We start from the raw sequence: 22,022 nt of genomic DNA, 5'->3' as shown, positions 1-22,022 counted from the left end.
CGATCGTATAGCACCGATCCCGCACATAGAGATAACGACACGATCGTTCGTAGATATTGTACACACAATAGATACGATCATTTGAGCGATAGAGGAACTATGTGCACGACAGGAAAGTGAACGAACGTTCGTTCATTACGCATGCTCACCCCATGGACGATCAACGAACGACCGTACACACGAACGATGTTCAACGATCGTCGTCCAATCCGATCCGCCGGTCCGGTCGTTCGCTTCTTTCCTCGTTCGTCGGCGTCGTTGGTTACTTTTTTACGAACGATGTTTTGCCCAATCGATCGTTCGTCGTTCGATTGGAACGATAAAAATTGGAAGTGTGTACGCACCTTAAGAGGCATTCATCTCACTGACCATCACACTAATATACTGTGAGCTGTGGATATAGTAAATATAAAAGGGATTCCCTGAAGATCTGAAACTTATTTCAATGGTTCCCCATGTAAAAAGGTCAAGAATCACTGACTTAGAGGTTTAAGTGACATCCACAGCAGAAAACTCTGGAAGAATATTTTAAAACATCTTTGTCACCAAAATCTCAGTAATGGAAGTCAATAAATTAAAACTTTTTATTATATACAAATATTCTACATTTTTCATATCATTACTTTTCTTTCTGTGCCCAAAAGCTAAATTTAATAACAATGTCAAAACTAAACTTACATTTTTACCACCTGATTCTTATTGCTATTTAATTTCACAATTTTAACTACTATGGGCACCAAAATGTAAAAATAGCGATGGTGTAAGTGGTTTTCAAAATGTTCACAGGGAATCCCAGGGAACTTGTTGTTAGATTTCAACATGCAAATTTTGTTGTTGGTGGTGCTGTTGCCTCTCAGTTGGCTGTGCTGCCTGGAGGTGTCACCAATCCGATGGTTTTATACCTCAGGTCTGAAAAGACCCCAAGGATATGGGAGATTGCAACTCCATATGATTAAACAAATAATGAAAACAGGATTTTCTTTATTATTAAAATCTTAAACTAGAGAGAAGAAATCAATTTGATGCGCCTGATTTATTAAAGCTCTCCAAGGCTTAATAGGATACACTTTCACCAGTGAAGATGATCTGGTCCAGGATTCAAAACATTTGCTAGCAAATAGCAAATGCATGTGCCAGCAAAGGTACTGGACTGCTGAAAGTAAGAGGATTTGCATGATAGCCAGGTTTGCTGGATCCCCCAGCTTTACTGATGAAAGTGTATCCTCTCCAGCCTTGGAGAGCTTTAATAAATCAGGCCTGATGTGTCAGATGGAATGATATGATTAAATCGTTATGATTTTCTTTTAACTGTTTTCCATATGTTAAGTAAAATCAAACTATTCATATATTTCAAGTCTTACATGAATTTAATAGGCCTAGAAATAAAAATAATAAAAAATAAAAATAAAGGGAATATGGGATCTCTAAGGTTAAGAACCTCTCATGGCCTAGTATACATGATGATTTTCAATTTCCAACCTGATAAAATGGATCGATGGTCAATCTTTAGGGAATTCACCAACCAGTCAACCATAAGCAACTAATTGTTGGGATTCCAGTTGGACATGTTGGCAAATATTGGTTAAAGGTATGCAAGCCATGTTATGTGTACAAACAATACATTAAATCCATTTGGTAGCTCCTATCTGTCCTGTGGTTTACCCCACAATTGTAAGAGCACAATATTGTACGTGTTGAAATGTTTTCCAAATAATTTCAGATGAGCAAATGATTAGGTCAATCAGGTGCAAAATTGCCAACAGTTCTACTCTTGTGTACAAGGCCTAATAGGATATGTTTCAGTACATTCAGTACAGTACATCCCCAAAACACTAAGTGCAGGCCTGTCTCTTTACAGCGGTCCCCCAGGAATGGTCAACTTGTATGGGATCATCACAATGTTTATTGTTAAACTAAAAAAAATAAATAAAGTAAACTAATAAATAAAATAAAGTTAAAAGTAAAAAAATAATGGACGGTCTGGCACAGGCCACACATCTCTGTCCTTATCTTGCAGTACTCCTCCGTTATCCAAAGGTGATGAACAAAGGGCAAACAGCCAAAACATTTTTACTTTCAAGTTTCAGATGTTAGAATCACTGCCAGGGCTTTACTGTTGTCTCCATTGTTCTCCATTAGGAAGATTTTCATACTTCATGTCTTGGTAAGGATTGCCAAAAAAACATTGTCTTGATTTCCACTTGTTTGGGTTAATTAGTTATTGTTTTGTAACAATGGGGCGGAGGTGTAGTTATTGTTAAAGTGTTTTTCCTCTAATAACTTTGTGAGCTTGATGATATTATTAGACAAAAGTTTTCAGGTACATTTTATCACTTTAGAGTTTTAATAAACTTTGTGTTGTTACAGGACTGAAGCGTTTGTTGGAGTTCAGTGGTTTGAAAAGCTCCTTGCGCACCTTTTGTCTCGAGGAGGGTCTTTTCTTTTTATGGTATTTCCTTAGTTGATCTGTGAAATCACTGTGAAGCATGTTCACATAACCTTGTGGCTCACAAAGATCCTAAAAAAAAAGCAAATAGAATGGAGAAGATGCCAAAAGCATATATCTAAATCCTAAGGTTTTTTCATTAGGTTAACAATATCCCTGTGTTATATTGTTGTACATATTTGAAAATCATCTTCATTTCACAGCAAATCAGCATTATGTGATTGTTAAAGTGGAACTAAAGTCCTGCTTTAAAAATTTGGCAATAGAAAGGTCCTTGCAGAAATGGACGTCCTTTCTTCAATAACCATTTTTTCCTTTCTGAATGCCCCCCATCTATGAAAATGCTGTTTTGCAAATGGGCTGCTCAGCATTGGTTGCCAGGAATACCCAACAATCCCAGCATCCCCTGAGGGTGCTGGGACTGGATGAACCTGTATAGGAGTCATACCTTTCCAGCCTGGCCAATTAACATGATCGAAATGCAGTTAAAAGAAGGAAAAAGATGGGAGTGGCCACAACCAAACAGGGACAGGTGGCTATGCCCAGGTCTTAGCGCCGCTTTATCCATTCTATGTAACAGGGATTTCAGGCAGTATTCTTGCACACTTTTTTTCAATGCTCATGGCATATTATTGTACAGAAATACATACCTTAAAGTTTTCATAAAACTCCTTATAACCACCCTTTAACAAGTAGAGTTCAGGGTAAAATAAATGCGGATATACATTCGCCTTCCTGTCCAAGTTTCTTAAAATACGACACCTGAATGGAATAGAAAACAAATCTTAGGTTTATCTTTAGTCAGTTTGTAGGCTTAGTTTTAAATACATTAGATGGTTATAGTGACTGTATAGGGTTTGAAACCTAAACTCTGGTTGGCTTTCTCTCTCACAGTGGACAAGAACCTTCTCTCCTCCTGGCTATTCTGAAACACAGCCCCGGCTTCATTTGTTGAATGGCATTGAGAAGAGGGAGCCTGGTATATGACCGCAACACTGTACTGTATTCAGCAGGTAAACATGACGATTTTTAGCATTTAGGAGAAATAATGCATTAGGCTACCCTGCTTTTGAGGAAGAGGGAGGTGCTGTGCCTGGAATCCAGCTTTAATATATCCTGGGGTATCTACCTCTGCACAGAAAGTAATTACAGTAATAGTATACATTTCCACTTAGGATGGAGAGGAACTGGCAGAAAGTAAAAATGGCAATTCACAAAGACAAAGTAAAAGCATGTAGATAATTATGCTTCAGATGAGAACATGCAAATACCTTTTATTTTAAAAGACAATCAAAGTTTAGGGACACCTTAAATAATCCCTGTTACAAAAAAAAAAATTTTGGTGCATTGGTGCACACATTGGTGCACTGCTGCTCTATTTATTTGTAATTTAACCTCAACCCGCCTTGTCAACACAGCATTTGGCTACTTATTCATAATGTTTGCAGATCAAAGATGCTCTATTGCATGTGATAATTGTAAAGTTGAAGCAAGCTGAATTAAAGATATACTGCTGGCTTGAATCTCTTTTCATGTATTGTAAGTTTAAATGCATCAAAATGTAATTCCTGGCAAATTTGGTGTTTGGCACTGAGCAAGCCAAAGCACTACAGTTCGTTGCAAAGCACTACAGTCCCTTCAAGGAGTACTGGAAACACTAATTTCTAGTGTTGTGACAAGTTTCTTCCAAATGTAGCCATATATTCATATTGGCCATTTACTAAGGCTAGGTACACACGTGCAATAGTTATTGTTTGAAAACGAATGATCAACGATTATTTTCCGATTATTTTAAACGATCATATTGTGCACAATTCTGTTACATTTTGTAACAATACACGCATTCAAATATAATCCATCAATATTGTACACACTAGATACGATTGTTTGAACAATCGTTCGAACGATGCAAGAAGTGACATGTACAGGAGTAAAGGTGCGTACACACTTCCAATTTTTGTCGTTCCAATCGAACGACGAACGATCGATTGGGCAAAAAATCGTTCGTAAAAAAGTAACCAACGACGCCGACGAACGAGGAAAGTTGTTGGAAACGAACGACCGGACCGGCGGATCGGATTGGACGACGATCGTTGAACATCGTTCGTGTGTACGGTCGTTCGTTGATCGTCCATGTTCAGAGCATGCGTGATGAACGAACGTCCGTTCACTTTCCTGTCGTGCACATAGTTCCTCTATCGCTTAAACGATCGTATCTATTGTGTGTACAATATCTATGAACGATCGTGTCGTTACCTCTATGTGCAGGATCGGTGCTATACGATCGTTCGTGTATATCGTGCAGGAACGTTCGTCGTTCGTTTTCCAACGATAATAATTGGAAGTGTGTACGTAGCTTTAGTGTATTACAGAACAATCCAGATCACTGAACAACTGTACACACATCAGATTACAAAGGATCGTCACTCAATCAGATCCGCTAGGATAGTTGTTCGTTTCCAGCGAGATTCCTCGTTCGCTGGCATCATTGACCAGTTGTTGTGTGTGCACTTTTTTTGTTAACAATTATCGAATGATCTGTCGTAAATTGTTCGTTTCAAAGGACAATTATTGCACACGTGTATGCAGCCTAAAAGGTCAAACCTTACTGACAAACACCAATCTGTGATCATGTCAGAAATCATGTGTCCTTATGTCCTTAAATGAAATCCCAAACACCGTTATCAGTTTTTGGGCTAAAAACAACTTTGTTTTATGAAGATAGGAGGGGCATGTGTTTGTAGTCCAAATTAGGAAAACAACCTGTGACCACGCTACCCTTTCATAGATCCTGTGCAGTGAGTCAGTATTGTCACCCTAGAACAGAAGGGAAAAAATCCCTAAATGTGGTAACTAATGCAGCCATTATTTCTAGAGACTCGTAAACTGCTATATTTTACATGTTGTTTTGAGTTACAATAAAAAAATAACATAAACACAAATTGTGTATACTGACATATGTTTCAGCTGTGACATTTGCCCACAAATGCATTATAATAAACATGTCCTTCAGTCCGGCCTTTTTAACCCACAACTCACTTGCACACATAACCCCAAACCCCCATGAACCCATGTCCATTGTTCTGCTGGCTGAATCCCATCTGATCACTTTTATCAATGCAAAACTTAGAAGATGTAGTAATAGGCCCAGCATCTTGTGTGGGAGGAGATGTGCTTGCAAATTCTCCATACTTGCCAGGAGCCCAACAACATTTCCCCCAATGAGCCTGATTTATTAAAGCTCTTCAAGGCTGGAGAGCCCAATGTGCCAGACTTGAGCATCCATACATATTATATATTTATTAATTATCTAAAATTAATTGTGATAGCATGTAGAAATTTTTCATGCTGAAAAAGGAACATTTCAGACAAATGTAGGCAGAGTTCCCCCTATCTAGGCAAATGTTTTTCACCAATGCATTTGACAAACAACTGTGATTAGTCTTCACTGCTCAATAGCTAAACCATAGCACGCATGTAAACTTGAAGCTAGTTGTGGTTGTACGCACAATTTTGGAGCTCTTTCTGAGGAGAATTCACAATGAAATATTAGCACTGTTCGACTCTGGGGAAGAGATGGCATCTTAAGGAAATATTCTGATATGTGTTCTTCTTTATATAAATTCGAGGCTCCCTGTGTGAGATAGCAACACATTGCTTAAAACACAGCATAAAGAAAATTTTACAGGTAATAATACTAACACTGTGGCACTAATATTCATAGTATATATCCTTGGTTATATGGGCTAATTAGAACTTGCACAATTGCAAACTGTGTTTAAAGTATTTTTAGGATAAATATACATTGTATTTAATTCAGTGACAGACACCACGAATATTTGTCCATACTGAGGCAGTCTATAGTGTAGCCTTGGGTGCCCATGTGCAATTATGTGGAAGTTCACACTTTTTATATATATATTACTGTAGGTGGTTATCTGATATTTAAACAGCAGTTTTGGTGCATGCATTATGCAAAGTGAGGGAAAAACATAAAAATTTGTATTTGTGTGCTTAAAACAGAACTAAACCCTATAACTATGAAAATTGGTCAGGCATGTCTTTAATTGCAGGAGGGACAGACAATGTCCCTTTTTTCTGCAATATTATAATCCTAAATACACTCATCTGTCCCCATTCTGTAGCACGTGCTATCATCCTAATGAGCGATTCCTGCCCATTAGGATGGTCGAAGTGCCGCAACATGGAAGAGGAGTGGAGGATGATATCACCTGCAACAGAATTGGGACAGATGAGTGTATGTAGGAAAAACCTTGCAGCCCCAAAAGGGAATTCCTGGATACCCTGCATATCCCAGCATCCTGCACTGAGTTGGTCATGCTTAGCTGCATGTACTTATTATGTGGGATAGCTTAATTTACAGCACATGTGCATTCAGCAGATCTCTGCATAAAACACCTTGGTTATTATACAGAAGTTCATGATTCTCCATGATAAATTATTATTTACTTTGCATTTTCTTTTAATCCAGCAGGAGATGTGATGGTGGTGTGGTTATGGGCCTGCAGAGCCTGAAATTCTTGGGACAGAGTTGAGCATTGGGCCTGGGTAAATATACTTATATACTTACTATAACTCATAACTATTAGTATTATTATTGTTACCTCACTTTATATGTTAGAATTCGAATATATAGAAGTTTCCACATTGAATGAAGACATAATATACCTTGATATGCCCCCCGGTATACTCATATGGATACCGGCAATCGACCACATAGTAATTCTCCACAGCGTCCTTATATCTTCCTTGTAGTAGATGTGCTAACTGCAGAAAGATAATGATAAAACAGAATTTAGAATGAAGGTGGGTAAGCACAAAAATGCCCTCTGTATCTACTGAATTTAATTACATCAAAACCCTATTGCCCTATTAAGACCAGCTTGTTGCACACAAATGCTGATTGGTAGATAAAAACATCTAACAGGGGCTCAGTGTACACACTTGGGTTGCAGATGAACAAATTACCGGTAGCATGGATCGACTACAATTAGGCCTCCCACTATGCACCTTGGGCAGTCACATGACACATTAATAGTTGGGTGAATATTATTAATAGAAATGCTTTTTTTGTAATCTCAGCAGGTGGATGTTGATATTTTTTTTCTTTCAATATTTGTAAAACTCTTTATTTTACAAATGCATTTTTAGTTGCCAGATCCAATGGCACAGTGTTTTCAGAGTATGCTGCACTAGATTGACACTTGTTGATAGCTGCTGCTGAAAAGTCAGACTGTTTCTGCCACCAAAATAAGAGAAATATGTCACATGTCAGGAACAACAGATCTTTACTGATTCATCAAGGATGGTCCATGAGTCTGGTGGATCTATGAATTATTTAAGAAAATATAAAGCACAACTATGGATAAAAGTTACTTACTGTATCATTAGTGATATATTTAAGGTCTTGATGTTTTCCTCTTTCCACGGGTAAACAATACAGCTGTAAACAGTAAAAGCAAAACTGTTATATAGGATGCACAATATACCGGTGCATTAACACTTCTTTGTTTATGTGTTGCATTAAAGCAGATTATTCATAATAATGGGTTGGCAATGCAACCAGCACAGCCTAAAAAAAATAATGTATTTTTTGGCAACACAGTGCACCACAATGTGTGCTGGTGCATTGTGGTGTGCTGCAACACAAACTTTGGCTATGGTGCATTGGTGTGCCATTCAAAATGACAACACAATGCAACAAAACACCACACTGTAAAAAAAACATTTGTAACCCAGTTACTGGCAACCCTCAAACGTCATGTATGGGGCTAAAACAGTGCATTTATCCTAGTCATATGCATAGCCTTCCTCAACCTCCATTTCCCATAAGGCTTTGTGTTCACTATGTGTATTATATATCCTCTGGCAGCATCAGCTTGTATTATTGCAGGATAAAAGTTCACCAAGGAGATCCTGCAAGAAAGTGTTGTCACCCAGAAAGTGCACTGATATATGTTTTATTAACAAAATGAATACTCTTTCTAAAAATAAGAAAAAGTTTAAAAAGAAATTATAAGGCAATGCACATTTTGGTATGCTATACTTTCTAACATTGGTTTATTTAAACTGCTGTATGTCAGATCAGAATGCAATAAAAAGCAAAATAGACAAACCTGTGCACCTGAGCAGATGTACTGCAAAATATTGTGCTTGATTGATCGGATGGTAGAATGTCCCAAAACATTGCACACATATTGTATTCCGGCCTTCCAATAGTTTTTAAGATAGAAAGACATCAGAATCCGGACTCAATAGTTAGCAGTCTGGCACTGAAGCTCCAGATAGCCAAATTCTCCATAGAGTTTGGCTGTTCTCTATGCATATGCATGAGTTTCCTTCGGGCATTCTGGTTTTACTTTACTGGTTTTACTCCAAATTGGTCTTATACTATTAATGACGTGACTGGTTTGGACATTACACTGAGCTCCTGCAGTGACATGACTATGGATTCTTTAAAGAGCTGCAGAAGATGTCATCACGACATAAATAAATGTCACAACTTGTGTACTTTGTCACTATTTACCAACATGTTCAATCTATCCGCTTTATTTGGAAACCTAAAAATCAGTTTTTACAGTGAGACAGCTTCTTAATTCTCTTTAAAATTAGCATATCAAAAATTAGATTGAAAATGAAAATCTTCTTGTGAGTTTTAGGCTTAATACACAGATTTACCCCATCTTCTTAAACTGTGTAGTGGTGTAAAATCTTCACCTCATTTATAAAAAGCATACATTAATCACTTTTTTCACTACAATTCTTAGGTCACTACGCAGAGAAAAAGTACCAAATTACTACATACTTTAGAAAAATCACCAATTAGATCATCATCTTCATTATCAGCAGCATTAAGGGTTGGACTGATGTCACTCATCTAAAACAAGCAGAAGATTTAGGTAAGAATGTGTTGTGATACTTAGAGTCTCATTTATGAAACACAGATCCTAAAAACTTTAAACAGTATTCAATTCCTAGAAACGGTGTTCCTGATTTAATAAAGCTCTCCGAACCAAATCATAATATTTCTATCATGTTCCAATCAGCACTAACAAATGATGCTTGGAATGCGAGTTGTTGGTACATGATAGAAATAATAGGATTTGGTTGCTATGGGAAACCCATAAGGCCCTTTGTGATTCTGATTAATGGTTAAGTAAGTTTGGTAAAATTAGACTTTGTAACTCTTTATAACTGATTTACATTTTTACACTACAATGCAAATACTCTTAGAATGACAGTAGACATAATTATTACTAATGTATATTTATACATGTAATATATATAAGAAAATCGAGAAGCAAATCATTGGGCACCAAGTACTACAGGGTTTATAAGGGAGGCCTTTTTGACTCATTTTGGCCTTCCTCCCTATAATGATTCACCATATAGCACAGCTAAATATTTTATGGGATAAAACCTCATACAGTATATTATTATTAATACTATACAGGATTTGTTTAGTGCCAACATATTACGCAGCACTGTACAATAAATAGGGTTTGCAAATAACAGACAGTGACACAGGAGGAGAGGACCCTGCCCTAAGAGCTTACAGTCTAGGAGGTGGGGAAAGTAACACACAATAGTAGGGGGATATGGAATGGTGGGAAGTAGTGAGGGTTTCAAAAGACAGAAGAAGATGGCTAGACAAGTATGAAAAGATGAGTTTTGAGGGTCCTTTTAAATGAGCAGAATGTAGGAGCAAGCCGGATAGGACAAGGAAGACCATTCCAGAGAGTCGGGGCAGCTGTAGAAAAGTCTTGGAGCCGTGCATGTGATGAGGTTATGAGTGAGGAAGTCAGTAGTAGGTTTTTTTATAGGTTATAACATCTGATATAACATATATATTATCATATATGTAAAATACACAAACCTGTAAAGTTATAATCATATATGTAAAATACACAAACCTGTAAAATTATAATCATATATGTAGAATACACAAACCTGTATTAAGCATCATGCATCTGTGTCATACAGCCTGTGATTCTGTTAGCTGACATTTTTAGCATAAAGGACATCAAAGCGACAGTTATCAGCTTGCTACATTTAGGGTTAGGAGAAGGCATTCAGGCTTTGTGATCCACTGTTCTCAACAATCTTTATTGATCCAGATTGTCCAACAGAACCCAACTTTGACACGTTTCACTCAACATTTGGACATCTACAGGTACTATCTGAGTTTCCAATACAAAAAAAAATTCATATTTTTTCCTTTACAGTGCATGCAGAAGTAATAATTCTGGGAGAGAGATCTCAGTATTGAAGTATTGAAAAAGATTGGATGTTGGTGGCAAGCTTAAAGCAGAACCAAACTTGTTGGTAGGTGGTGAGCTTTTTCCAAAATCAGCAAGTATGCACAGCATGATTACCGAATATGGCACCTGTCATTGCTGCATCCTAGGAAGGCACCAACTTCACCACCGGCTTCATGGTAGACTTCTATGAACAGAGCATTCCCCCTCAGGCATTGGCCCTGATTTATTAAAGCATTCCAAGGATGGAGAGAATACACTTTCATCAGTGAAGCTCGGTGATTAATATTAAATTAGGCCCAATGGATGGTGACTAAGGTGATATGGAACAAAACAGCCAACATGTTTTGGGATTTAGGAGAAGGACCCTTAGATTAGGGATTAAAGACTTTCTCCTCTTCTACCTAACCCCTAAAATATGCCCTTCTAAAACACAGAGCCCCTAAGCTGTACACCGACCATACTTCCAAGCTAAGTATTAACATTATATAAACACTATTTTGCTTCATGCTTACCTCTTCCTGCAACAGGAGCTTCCTCACTGAGAGCATTGGGTTCTGCACTAACACCATGCAGTGATTTTGGTGGCTGACCTATCCCCACCATATTTTAAGGAGCTAACACTTAGGCTAGATAGTGGGAATCCAATTTACCCACCACTATGCTTTTGCTCCCACGAGGACAAACATGGGGAAAACATACATCAGATATACAGGATCTCTGGTGGAAACCAATGATACTGCAAATCTCTTTTTAAATGTGGTTTGAATACATTTATATAAGTGTCTACCTAAAGGAATTGTATTGTGTAGTCCGAGCTGCATGATTTCTTTGTTCACAATGAACAGATCCATGTTAGCCTGGGCTCATGGAAAGTGAGTTAAATGACATTTGCTCTCACTCAACCTGGAAGACTAATCATGAAAAAGAATTTCTATAGGGCATATCTGCAGGTTTACAAGCAGGTATTGCAGTAAAAATAGCTTTTTACTTTTTTTCCTATTAGTGGACTATTCATTTCAGCACTATAGAGCAGATTCAACAAAGGCTTGAACCATGCAAATATGTTACAATCTACTAATATGATTAGTAACATGATCCCAATCTTTGCCATGATTCAGCTTCTAAAAAAAATAAATTACTGTAGAATTGTCTTTAATACTATATGTGTTAGGCATCAGTATTAATCTTACGTAACAAAGGGAAGTGAAATATTCTAGATATATAAGCTATGGCAGTGCCTGGCATACAAAATATACAACTAGCTTTTCCCAAAATAACGCAAGAACAATTAAAGAAAGTCTTTACCATAAACAATTTATTATCAGAAATGCCATTAATTTCTTTTTCCTTGTCGATCTGATTGAGGGATCCTTCTTGGTTGTTTTCTATTCTGGAAGTTTGATGCCCCACATCAAACTCTGGGCTTTGGAATAATTCTAAAATCTTCATTCTAGACTTTTTCTTTAGAAAAAAAAGAAGAATATTTTATAATATAATATGTCCATTCCAAGCATTTAGAAAAAAAGTAACTTCAAGCAACAAGCAAAACCAGTATGTAAACTGTTCAATTGATACAGAAGAATCGGCAGCATTTCTAGTCAAAATGTCCTCTCGGTTTACCTTGGAGCTGAACTGTGAACAGATATAAAATACACAAATCAATGCAGCTGTGTATTTATAAATATATTTCCAATAGGACATATCCACAAATCAGTGAATGTGACATTCACCAAACATAGGTGGTAAATCGATCATTGTGTAAAGAAGATAGTTTAGTAAATTTCATATTCAATGCTTAATAAGTACCTCCTTATGTGTATTGAGGTAGATTCAAACAGCCCATACAAATTTTAAGAATATTGTGTTTCTTCATTAAATAAAAGGTATTTGTATGTTCTTCTCTGGAGCCGTATTTACTACATACATTTGCTTTCTCTTTGCAAAGTCTTATTTCTTCAACTTTCTGCTTGTAGAAAGGTAACAGGTTCGCAAGCAGGAACTTGAATTATTTCCCTGACCTGCAGACTGGTGTTACAAAAGTGTAAGTTTAATTTTGTTTTAGGTTTTGATACCTTTTGAGAAACTCTTACATTTTTGTACAATCACAAAATGTAATAATGTACAAAGTTTATTTGTACATTGTATTAATAAAACAAAGTAAAACACAGAGCTTCTATACAAAATTCAACGATGTCACATACTATTTCATGAAATAAAGCATCTTATGAATTCTTAAAAGATGTATTACATCTTGCTACACTAAATACAAGTTGAGACTTCCCTGCTGCTTGCTCCCTGGAACTTTGCCAGATGTCCGTGGCTGGCCTGTGTATGGAGGTAAGTATAACTTGCAAAAAATCCGGACTTTTCGAAAATCTGGCGCACCTCAGGTCCGGAGGTTGCCAGATTTTTGATTGTCAACTGGTACGTGCTTTTAATCTTTTGTCCTTTACGTATTTCACCAATAGGCTTCCTTAGAAGGGCATATCCTCATATACAAAAAAATTCTCATTTTCAATGTCCTCGTGTTAGAATTCATCAAGTGTGCCAATAAATTGATTAGCCAATGTTTTTCTCTTAAACAAAAGTGTAGTTTTAGTATCCCAATATTGATAAATTGTCACCACAGTGTCCAACAACCAAAAAACAATCAATATCTACTTGATACTTTGCTTCCATAGATTCCATTATTAGGTTTAGTTGCAACTATTGACAACCTTATCCAGACTGTGCCAGACTGTTTTACATACCCCGGCGAAGGACACCAGTCTGGCTAAGGTTATCAATAGTCCCAAAACCAAAATTAAGCTTGAAATTGTCATTAGGGGGATGTGGTACCAAAAAAATCTCCCATTCAGTAAAAGATGCCGTTACAAAATTTTAACCAATATCTTCAGCCATTATAGTGCAATAGTGTACCTTTCTGCTATCTGCTTGGCTTCTGTTCTCCTCGTTGTCCCTCACATTTACTCTTCTTGTTGCTTTCTTCTTGAGCTAAAACAGTAAAAGGTTGCCACAAAATAAATTTCAAGATCTATCTTTTTAAAAAAAGTTGGATAGTAATTTAATAGGCGGCGCATACATGTTAACATGTATTGTTAACATTAATGATTTATTCAAGAATGGCAATGAAAGGAAAAACGCGACCTAAAATTTTTTTTTAATGCATCACAACATAGGAAAAATGTTTTTTTTGGGGGGGGGAGGATGCTGCAGTAATAAATTAATACTGCATGGTACATGAAATATTTAATGGTAAACATTTGTAGTTGTAGGTGAAGCATGGGGAAGTATTAGAAACTCTCTATCCCCACTGGGAAGATTCACCCTCTTTCTTTGTTTTAGTGACCATTGTCACCATCATATAAATAGCTTACCAGTGAGAAAGAAAATAAGTGTGTGCTCCATGCATGTTTTAGCAAAAGTATTGAACTGTTAAAAGTACGAAAGTAAGAGCATGATAGCCAGGCAACTAGCATGTGCATATTAAGGCCAGCAAGAGTAGCACCTATGTTTTGTCAAAAAAGCCTCCTTGATTATTATTAAACTGTATTTATAAAGCACCAACCTATAACACAACATTGTACATTAGCATTGCAATTGACGGGCAGATACAGATAATGGACCTAATTTAATAAAACTCTACAAGGCTCTCCAAGCAAACCTGGAATGGATTTCTTTAAAGTAATTTGCTATTTGCCTAAATCCTGGACCAGATCCATTCCAGGTTTGCTTGATCAACCAGTTTCACTGATAAAAGTGTATCCTCTCCAACCTTGGAGAGCTTTAGTAAATCAGGCCTGTTGACACAAGAGGAGAAGAGGACCCAAAAGAGCCCTCTTTAACCTGCCTGACAATGTGGTTAGTAAGAAGTTTGGTAAATGAGTAGTTCACTTACTGGTTTGTGGATGGTGGATTCATGTGAGGAATTGCTAAAGAAAGGTAAGAAAGAGTTATTGATCAAATTTGCAATATAGTACAGTATTTCCCTAGAATTTTTTTTTAAGCTGGGCGGGAAGAAGCTGTAGGTGGGTGACAGCAAGGTGGTCACTGGAAAGTGACGGATTCACCCAGCTAAAAGGGGCTGGGGAGATCACTTTAGTACTATACAGACAATTGCAATTTAGTTTTTTGCAAAGGTTTGTTAGAGGTTAATGTAATTTGAATAGTTATTTCATTTTTTATGTTTGCAGGCAATTCATCCTGCAGTGATTTCTGATATCTCTCAGGCATTCCAGTAGCAAGATATTTAAAGTTCTACCTAATGCAGCAAGTCTATAGTAAGCTAATGTCTTGCTGCCCCATTAAATCCACCAAATTGTGGTGTTAACAGATTATTGGAATAAAGCTTTAACAGTATGGTACAGCTCAATTCTTTTAGGATTGGGAAAATCCTCATCAATATCTGGGGGAAAAAAACATATGGTGATTCAGGGTACACTGATAGTTGAATGGCATTTATACAGAATAAAATTAGTCCTTTTAAATGCAAATATAAAAACAACATTAATATTTATACACATCAACATTTGTTGAGTATCTGGCTTTCTGTTTTACATCTGAAATTTGAATACTATATTACTTTAAAATGCCATGCATGCATGTTAGATTACATTACCGTTTATATAGTCAAAGACAGACATAGCCAACAGTGAGCCCCTGTGCAGGACTGACCTGGGATTGCTATGGAGGTCCCTGTTGGCTGAGAGGATCCAGGGCCTATGTCAAGTGGCACCCTTTACACCTCTCTATATTTGCCCCTAGTCATAGATTATACATCATTAGCCATAAGTAATAGGAACTGTGCAAATAAACAAAAAAAAATGTACATCATTATATACACATGGCATTTTACCTTTTGCTGCAGATATGTGGAGGAGTTGCCTCAATAAGTAAATCTAAACATAAAATAAAATAGTTGAAAGGAATAGTCACTATCTGAAAACATAGCCACATATTTTATAAACTAAAACCAAAACAATCAATGGTATTGTGATCATTAATCACAATAACAATCATCTAGTTTATAAATGATTTTAGGCTTAGTCTACACAGACTGTTTCCCCAGCTGTTAACCTGAGGCTTTTAAAGCCCTTGTTTGAAATCCCCATGCATTACAATAGGTTAATCCACAACAGGACGTTTCCTTGAGGCACGTTTATGACATTTATCTTAAACGTTGCTTGCAACATTTAAAAAAATTCAAATGCTGGAAAACGCCTAAAAACACATGTAAACGCGGGTAAACACTTCCATTGATTTCAATGGGACGTTTTCCTGTGTTTTTGAGCACTTAATATGCGAATTAGCTGTAAAATGTGAAAAAACGTGGGAAAACGCGGCATAGGCGTTTTCTAGCATTTTAAATGCAAGCTCTAAAACGCTAATAAAAGTGCATAAAAACGCATATAAACGCAATAGGAACGTTTACATGCGTTTTTAAAAAAACGTCCATGTAGACCCAGCCTTAATCTGTTTAGGCTTTTATAAATATGACTACAAGAAAAGAAAATTTAAAAGCTTAGGGTGAAAAAACATCAAGATTATACATTGATCACATCAGAATCGATTGTACAGGGACCCCATGCACATACAGATCTGTCATTCTAAATGAGCATTATTTTGGCTTTATTGAACCAGTGTAAAATCGGGTAAGCATGGATGCTTTGGTCTTTGCAGTGACCCCTACATTGTAGTCATGTGTTAGATTTCCAGATCCTAGCTATGAGCATAAACACTTAGACCCTTCGTTTTACATTTTGGAAACCACTAGTTTTAATTTTAAGTAAAGAAAAAATTACAAAACAGGAAAAGGAAACAACATGATCCAATTACATTAAAAACAAAAAGCTGCAAAAAGCTAATTACATTTTACCAGCGGGGATGGTAGAGGGGCTACTATTAGTACTATACTATTAGTACTATACTAATACTACAAATAATACTACTATTATTAACTGTTATCTTTCACATTCATATTATGTTATAATCAGGCCAAATCAATAAATCAAAAGATACAATTTTTTTTATCAATTTAATTTATATTTTATCAACTTAGTGAAAGACTTGTTTTATTATTAAAGTATTCTTTAATAATACTAAAGTATTATTTTTTTTTGGCAATCACTTTAAACAAGACTAAAACAGAAAAAAAATGTTTTATGTTGATGTTGAAGAAATTGCTGTGAAAGATGGCAGTGACACAAAATGATTTTTGTGTTTCTTTCAGAATTTAATAACCCCAAGCTGCTGAACGTTGAACCTGCAATGTAGACGGTTTCAGGTCACCTAGGTCTCCTGGTGGCAGTGTGTTAATGAGACCCAGTGTGTGACAGTTTGTGATTTGGAGATAATTAACCTGCTTTGTGTGGGAGGGATGCTGACTCTAACCTGAAAGGGCAGCTGTTCCCATGGTATTAAGTAGCGGTTTCTCGCTTGGGCTGGGATTCTGGGAGTCGGGGGAAAGTTTCAGCCTTCTCCTTGGACTGATACTGCAAAGAGATAACAAACGAAAGGAAAAGTGGTTTGTTGTAGGTAACCAGAAGCCAGGTCAATATCATCATTTAAAAAATGTAACAAACTCATATAATGCATCTCTACATATTTTAAAACAAACCAGACTCTTCCAGACAAAGTGACCCTCTAAAATTGATCCTACAGAATCAGTTGACATCAAAATACTCATTGGCCCTGATTTACTAAAGCTCTCCAAGGCTTGAGAGAATACACTTTCAGAAGTGAAGCTGGGTGATCCACAAAACATGGAAAGGATTTTTAAAAATCATTTGCTATTAGACAGCAAAAGTTTTGAATCCTGGACCAGATCCATTCCAGGTTTGCTGGATCACCCAGCTTCACTGATCAAAGTGTATTCTCTCCAGCCTTGGAGAGCTTTAGTAAATCAGGGTCATTGACTGGTGGATTTGGTTAGAATATCTCAATGATAACCTTAATGATTGGAACTATGGGCCTGATTTATTAAATCCATCCTGACAGATCCATGAAGGGCTGACGGTGAATGACTGCTGTACATGTCAAAAGAGAGGAGGACAGTGGGGTGCCACTGGGGTGCTTGTTCTCCTCCTTTCCCTCTCCATACACTGTTGTGTGTACAACTCTCATTTGTTCATCTGTCACGCTTATGTCATTGGAAACGATCATATAAATAATTAGGTTCAATACTCTGGCTATCTACTCAAATCAACTACTTTGCAAATCAGCAGTTTCTATCTTTGGAAACTGAAACAAGCTTCTTTTTCTTTGCAATAGAAGATCTAAACAGTTTTATACTGAGTAGAACTGCTTACTGTAAAGTGTTTAAACAATTAGGAAGAGCACTTTATTTCCCTATCACCAGCTAATCCTGTTTCTTATGTGACTTTATAGTAAAATCAGCATTTGGCCACGCATATAAAAGGTTAAATGTAAATGTAACCTTAGCTGCATTCTCCCTTCTGTTAAGGGATACATAAAACACTCATTGTTCTGATTTGTTTCTCACTCTCAATTGTTGTGAAATCTGATTTGTCCCTGTAGGTTATTGTATGTAATTAAGGTTTATTATTCCTTGTTAATTACCAATGTTTGTCTTTCAGATGAATAGCAGGACCTGTTATTCTACCTACAAATGTTGGCTTTAGGCTGATCTCTAGGCAAAGGGCTAAAACAAGGATAAAACATATATGGGAGTTGTTTTACCAACCTAAGGATTTCTGTTTCTGTCCATCCAATGTCCATAGGGTTTTATATCTGGGATATGTTTACTTCCCTAGTGGTTGAACTTGATGGACTTATGTCTTTTTTCAACCTTACTTACTATGTAACTATATTGTGCGGTTACTTCTGAACTTTGCCAGTGGTTGAGATGCTCCATGTAGAGTCTCCTCCATGGCTGACCATAGAAAGGGGCTGATAATATAGATAGTATGATGATAATGTTGGGTAAAGTAAGTGATTGAAAACCATCCTTTGTCAAATGTTGAAATACTAGTTCATTAACAACCAGCGCAGTGCTTGGAGTGGCCAAATGACTGTCATCTGGTAATACCCCTTCCCACTGCCCGTCTAAGCTTAGTATTTGTTTGTAGAATCATGGTGATAAGATGGGTCTTCTTGCCATGTGGAGGAAACATTTTGAGTCTGAGGAAATAATAACGTGGTGGGGAGAATCCAGTCCAGTTGATCACTTCTCCCCCGAGATTGTCTGGTGGTGTTGCATGGTTGACCCCTAAATCTTTGGTTATATTCTAAATGACTTTGTGGCCTATATTGATTCATTTGACCTATATTTCAAGTCTTTGTTAAAGATGTATTTCTCCAATATTGGCATGGTTTATATTATTAATATAATTATTATACAGTATTTATAAAGCTCCAACATATTACTGAGCATTGTACAAAGTCCATAGTCAATCCGCTAGTCCCTCAAAGGGGCTCACAATCTCCTTGTCCTTACCATAGTCATATGTCATTACCACAATCAAAGGTCAATTTGGGGGGAAGACAATTAACCTAACTGCATGTTTTTGGAATACACAAAACTTTTAGTGAAATCCATATTGTGGCAATTCATCAGCAGAGCAAACATTCCTCAAGGTGGTATCTGGGTTTCTGCAACATTTTTTTCAACTTTTCAACCTGAAGGAAACCCATGGCAAGATTAAATAACCACATGCAGCAAAAACTAAATATAATTATATATATTTGGCCAAGACACTATCTACATGGAGTTTGCAGGTTCTTCCCATGTCTGCGTGGGTTTTCTCCGGGTACTCCGGTTTCCTCCCACATCCCAAAAACATTCAGTAAGTTAATTGGCATCCCCCAAATTATCCTTAGACTATATTATTGACATATGACTGAAGTAGGGACATTAGATTGTGAGCTTCTTTGAGGGACAGTTAGTGACACAACTATGGACTTTGTACAGCGCTGTGTAATATGATGGCACTATATAAATACTGTGTAATAATAATAATAATGTATTTAAAATGATTAGAGAAGTGGTACAAAATGAGTATATAAATAGGTCTAGGTTTAGGTAAAATAAAAGGCAGACTATAAGTTAATATGTATCTAAGTAAAAAAAGTAAAGTTACATTTATTGCAACTTAACAGTTCTTGGATTTGGTGGCTACATTTGTTTCTTTTTTCAGCTAATTGTATTGCTTTTTATTAATCTGGTGATACACTTCCTGTTCTAGGCTTTTAACACTCATCCACCATATTGGGTCTGATTTATTAAAGCTCTACAAGGCTGGAGAGGATACACTTTCATCAGTGAATCTGGGTGATCCAGCAAACCTGGAATGGATTTCCTAAAAGTAATTTGCTATTTTTTAGCAAATGTTTTCAATCATGGACCAGATCCATTCCAGGTTTGCTGGATTACTTGGCTTCACTGATGAAAGTGTATCCACTCCAGCCATGGAGAGCTTTAATAAATCAGAGATTTGTATCTATGGAGCAACAATGGAATGGTCTTCCTCGTCCTATTCAGCTTGCTCCTACTTTCTGCTCATTTAAAAGAGCACTCAAAACCCATTTTTTCAAACTTGCCTACCCGGCTTCTTCTGTCATTTGAAACCATCACTACTTCCCACACTACATATCTCCCATCCTTTTGTGTGTGAAATTCCCCCACCTACTAGATTGTAAGCTCTTCGGGGCAGGGTGCTCTCCTCCTGTATCACTGTCTGTATTAGTCTGTCATTTGCAATCCCTATTTAATGTACAGCGCTGCGTAATATGTTGGCGCTATATAAATCCTGTTTAATAATAATAATAATAATAATAATATTAATAATAACAATGATGTGACCATAGAATGCTTTCCTGATTTGGATGACATACACCCTCTCACAATCTCCATTACATACGGATGAAGATATTCTATAGCTTACAATAGAAATCTGACATTTTACTAAATTAGACAACAACAACAATGCAGAAAAGTTCTGGCAGGATATTTCTTTGCACAGACAAAAATGTGTAATGATAGTAATAAAGGAAAAATGTAGCCACCAACTTTAAGGACTAAAAATGCAATATATTACATTTTTTAAGGCTAGATATAATTTAGGTCCCTTAGTGTTGCATTGGAAAGCAATACCAATAAATCAGCTCCAACAAACCCAGAAGCACATTACCTGTCTATGCAGTATAGATGATCCATATTTCCAGAAAGGCAGGTGACAGGTGACAATCCCAGATCCGGAGAGAAGGTCAGCACCTCATCCTGGCTATTGTCAGAATTCCCATCATCACTTCTGGTGCTAATACTTTGTAACACGTCCATATCATCTAGATTTTTGTTACTTACAACATAGGACATTACAGCATCAGATCACTTCTTAAATACTGTGACAGCTTGTAGCTTTCACTGTGTCCCTGCACAGGTCAGGATGCTGTTTATGTTTAGATACCTAGCTTACAAATGATGCTTTGATGTGTTGCTTGTTTGAAAGTCCCTCTCTGTCAACTCATAATGAATAGCTCCTGGTGATAGTATCTACAACAAACTCAGCTCAGCAGCTGACTACTTCTCATGGGAGCTTTGTCAAGCTAAGTGTTTAGCAGCTCTTGTTTGGGAGGAGGGATTATACAGCTAGAGAAGCTATGGAGAAGTGAATACAGGTGCCTAAGCAACATAGCATCCATATCCAGGGGACTTAACGTTACAAAGCTCAAGGACATTTGTGCTTTTTAATTATCGTCTTGTTCATTCTTAAAACTTTATATCCAAGGTGTTAGGATGCGTACACACGTTCAATCATTCACGATCCTTTTCAATGACATAAGACTGAACCAGCGATGTACTTACAGCGCCGTTCTGCTCTGTGGAGAGGGGAGAAGGACGGAGCGGCACCCCACTTTGCTCTCTCCCCTTCATTTGTATTACGATCCTGAACGACGTCAGACGAGCACTGTACACACTAGCCTGAGGTGATTATTAGACGAGAATCATCAGACGTGTGTACATAGCCCTAGGCTACGTACACACTTCAGATGATTCTCGTCCAATAATCGCCTCAGGACTGATATCGGATGAGAATCTGACGTGTGCACAGCCCTTGTCGTCTAGACAACAGTCTTGGCAGATCTATGGACGAAGAACGATTGTAATGAAAGTGAAGGGGAGAGAGCACAGTGGGGTGCTGTTTTTTTGTTCTCCCTCCTCCCCTCTCCATGGAGCAAAATAGTGCTGTATGTACAGCGCTCGTTCATGCATCGTGCAGTTTTTTATCGTTGGAAAGGATTGTGAAAGCTCCTTTCCAACGACAATTATTGAATGT

The 22,022-nt window shown here is 37.1% G+C and overlaps 1 protein-coding gene across 1 annotated transcript; it reads right to left on the bottom strand.

The window, feature by feature from the left end:
* Positions 1-1,845: 1,845 nt before the first annotated feature.
* LOC140339913 (uncharacterized) lies at positions 1,846-21,131 on the bottom strand. The gene is made up of 12 exons (XM_072424828.1): positions 20,877-21,131; positions 17,119-17,219; positions 15,584-15,626; positions 14,627-14,660; positions 13,648-13,722; positions 12,034-12,189; positions 9,273-9,344; positions 7,848-7,910; positions 7,136-7,234; positions 5,956-6,080; positions 3,097-3,208; positions 1,846-2,518 (listed from the first exon to the last, which is right to left on the bottom strand). Exons 1-12 carry the CDS (start codon positions 21,059-21,061, stop codon positions 2,336-2,338), a joined length of 1,248 nt encoding a protein of 415 aa, XP_072280929.1. The 5' UTR covers positions 21,062-21,131; the 3' UTR covers positions 1,846-2,335.
* Positions 21,132-22,022: the final 891 nt, after the last annotated feature.

Source organism: Pyxicephalus adspersus, chromosome 10 (assembly GCF_032062135.1).
Source record: "Pyxicephalus adspersus chromosome 10, UCB_Pads_2.0, whole genome shotgun sequence".
NCBI classification, from domain to species: domain Eukaryota; kingdom Metazoa; phylum Chordata; class Amphibia; order Anura; family Pyxicephalidae; genus Pyxicephalus; species Pyxicephalus adspersus.
Note: the sequence above shows the minus strand (reverse complement) of the source record. Positions and strands in the feature narration are given on the sequence as shown.

What these genes read in the sequence shown, in the direction of transcription:
- LOC140339913 (XM_072424828.1), bottom strand. Translation starts at nt 21,061, where the DNA reads ATGTCCTATGTTGTAAGTAACAAAAATCTAGATGATATGGACGTGTTA. An exon ending in CCACATATCTGCAGCAAAAG is followed by an intron (nt 14,661 to 15,583) that starts GTAAAATGCCAT and finishes ACCTTTCTTTAG; the next exon opens with CAATTCCTCACATGAATCCA. An exon ending in TAATTGGTGATTTTTCTAAA is followed by an intron (nt 7,911 to 9,272) that starts GTATGTAGTAAT and finishes TACTGTTTACAG; the next exon opens with CTGTATTGTTTACCCGTGGA.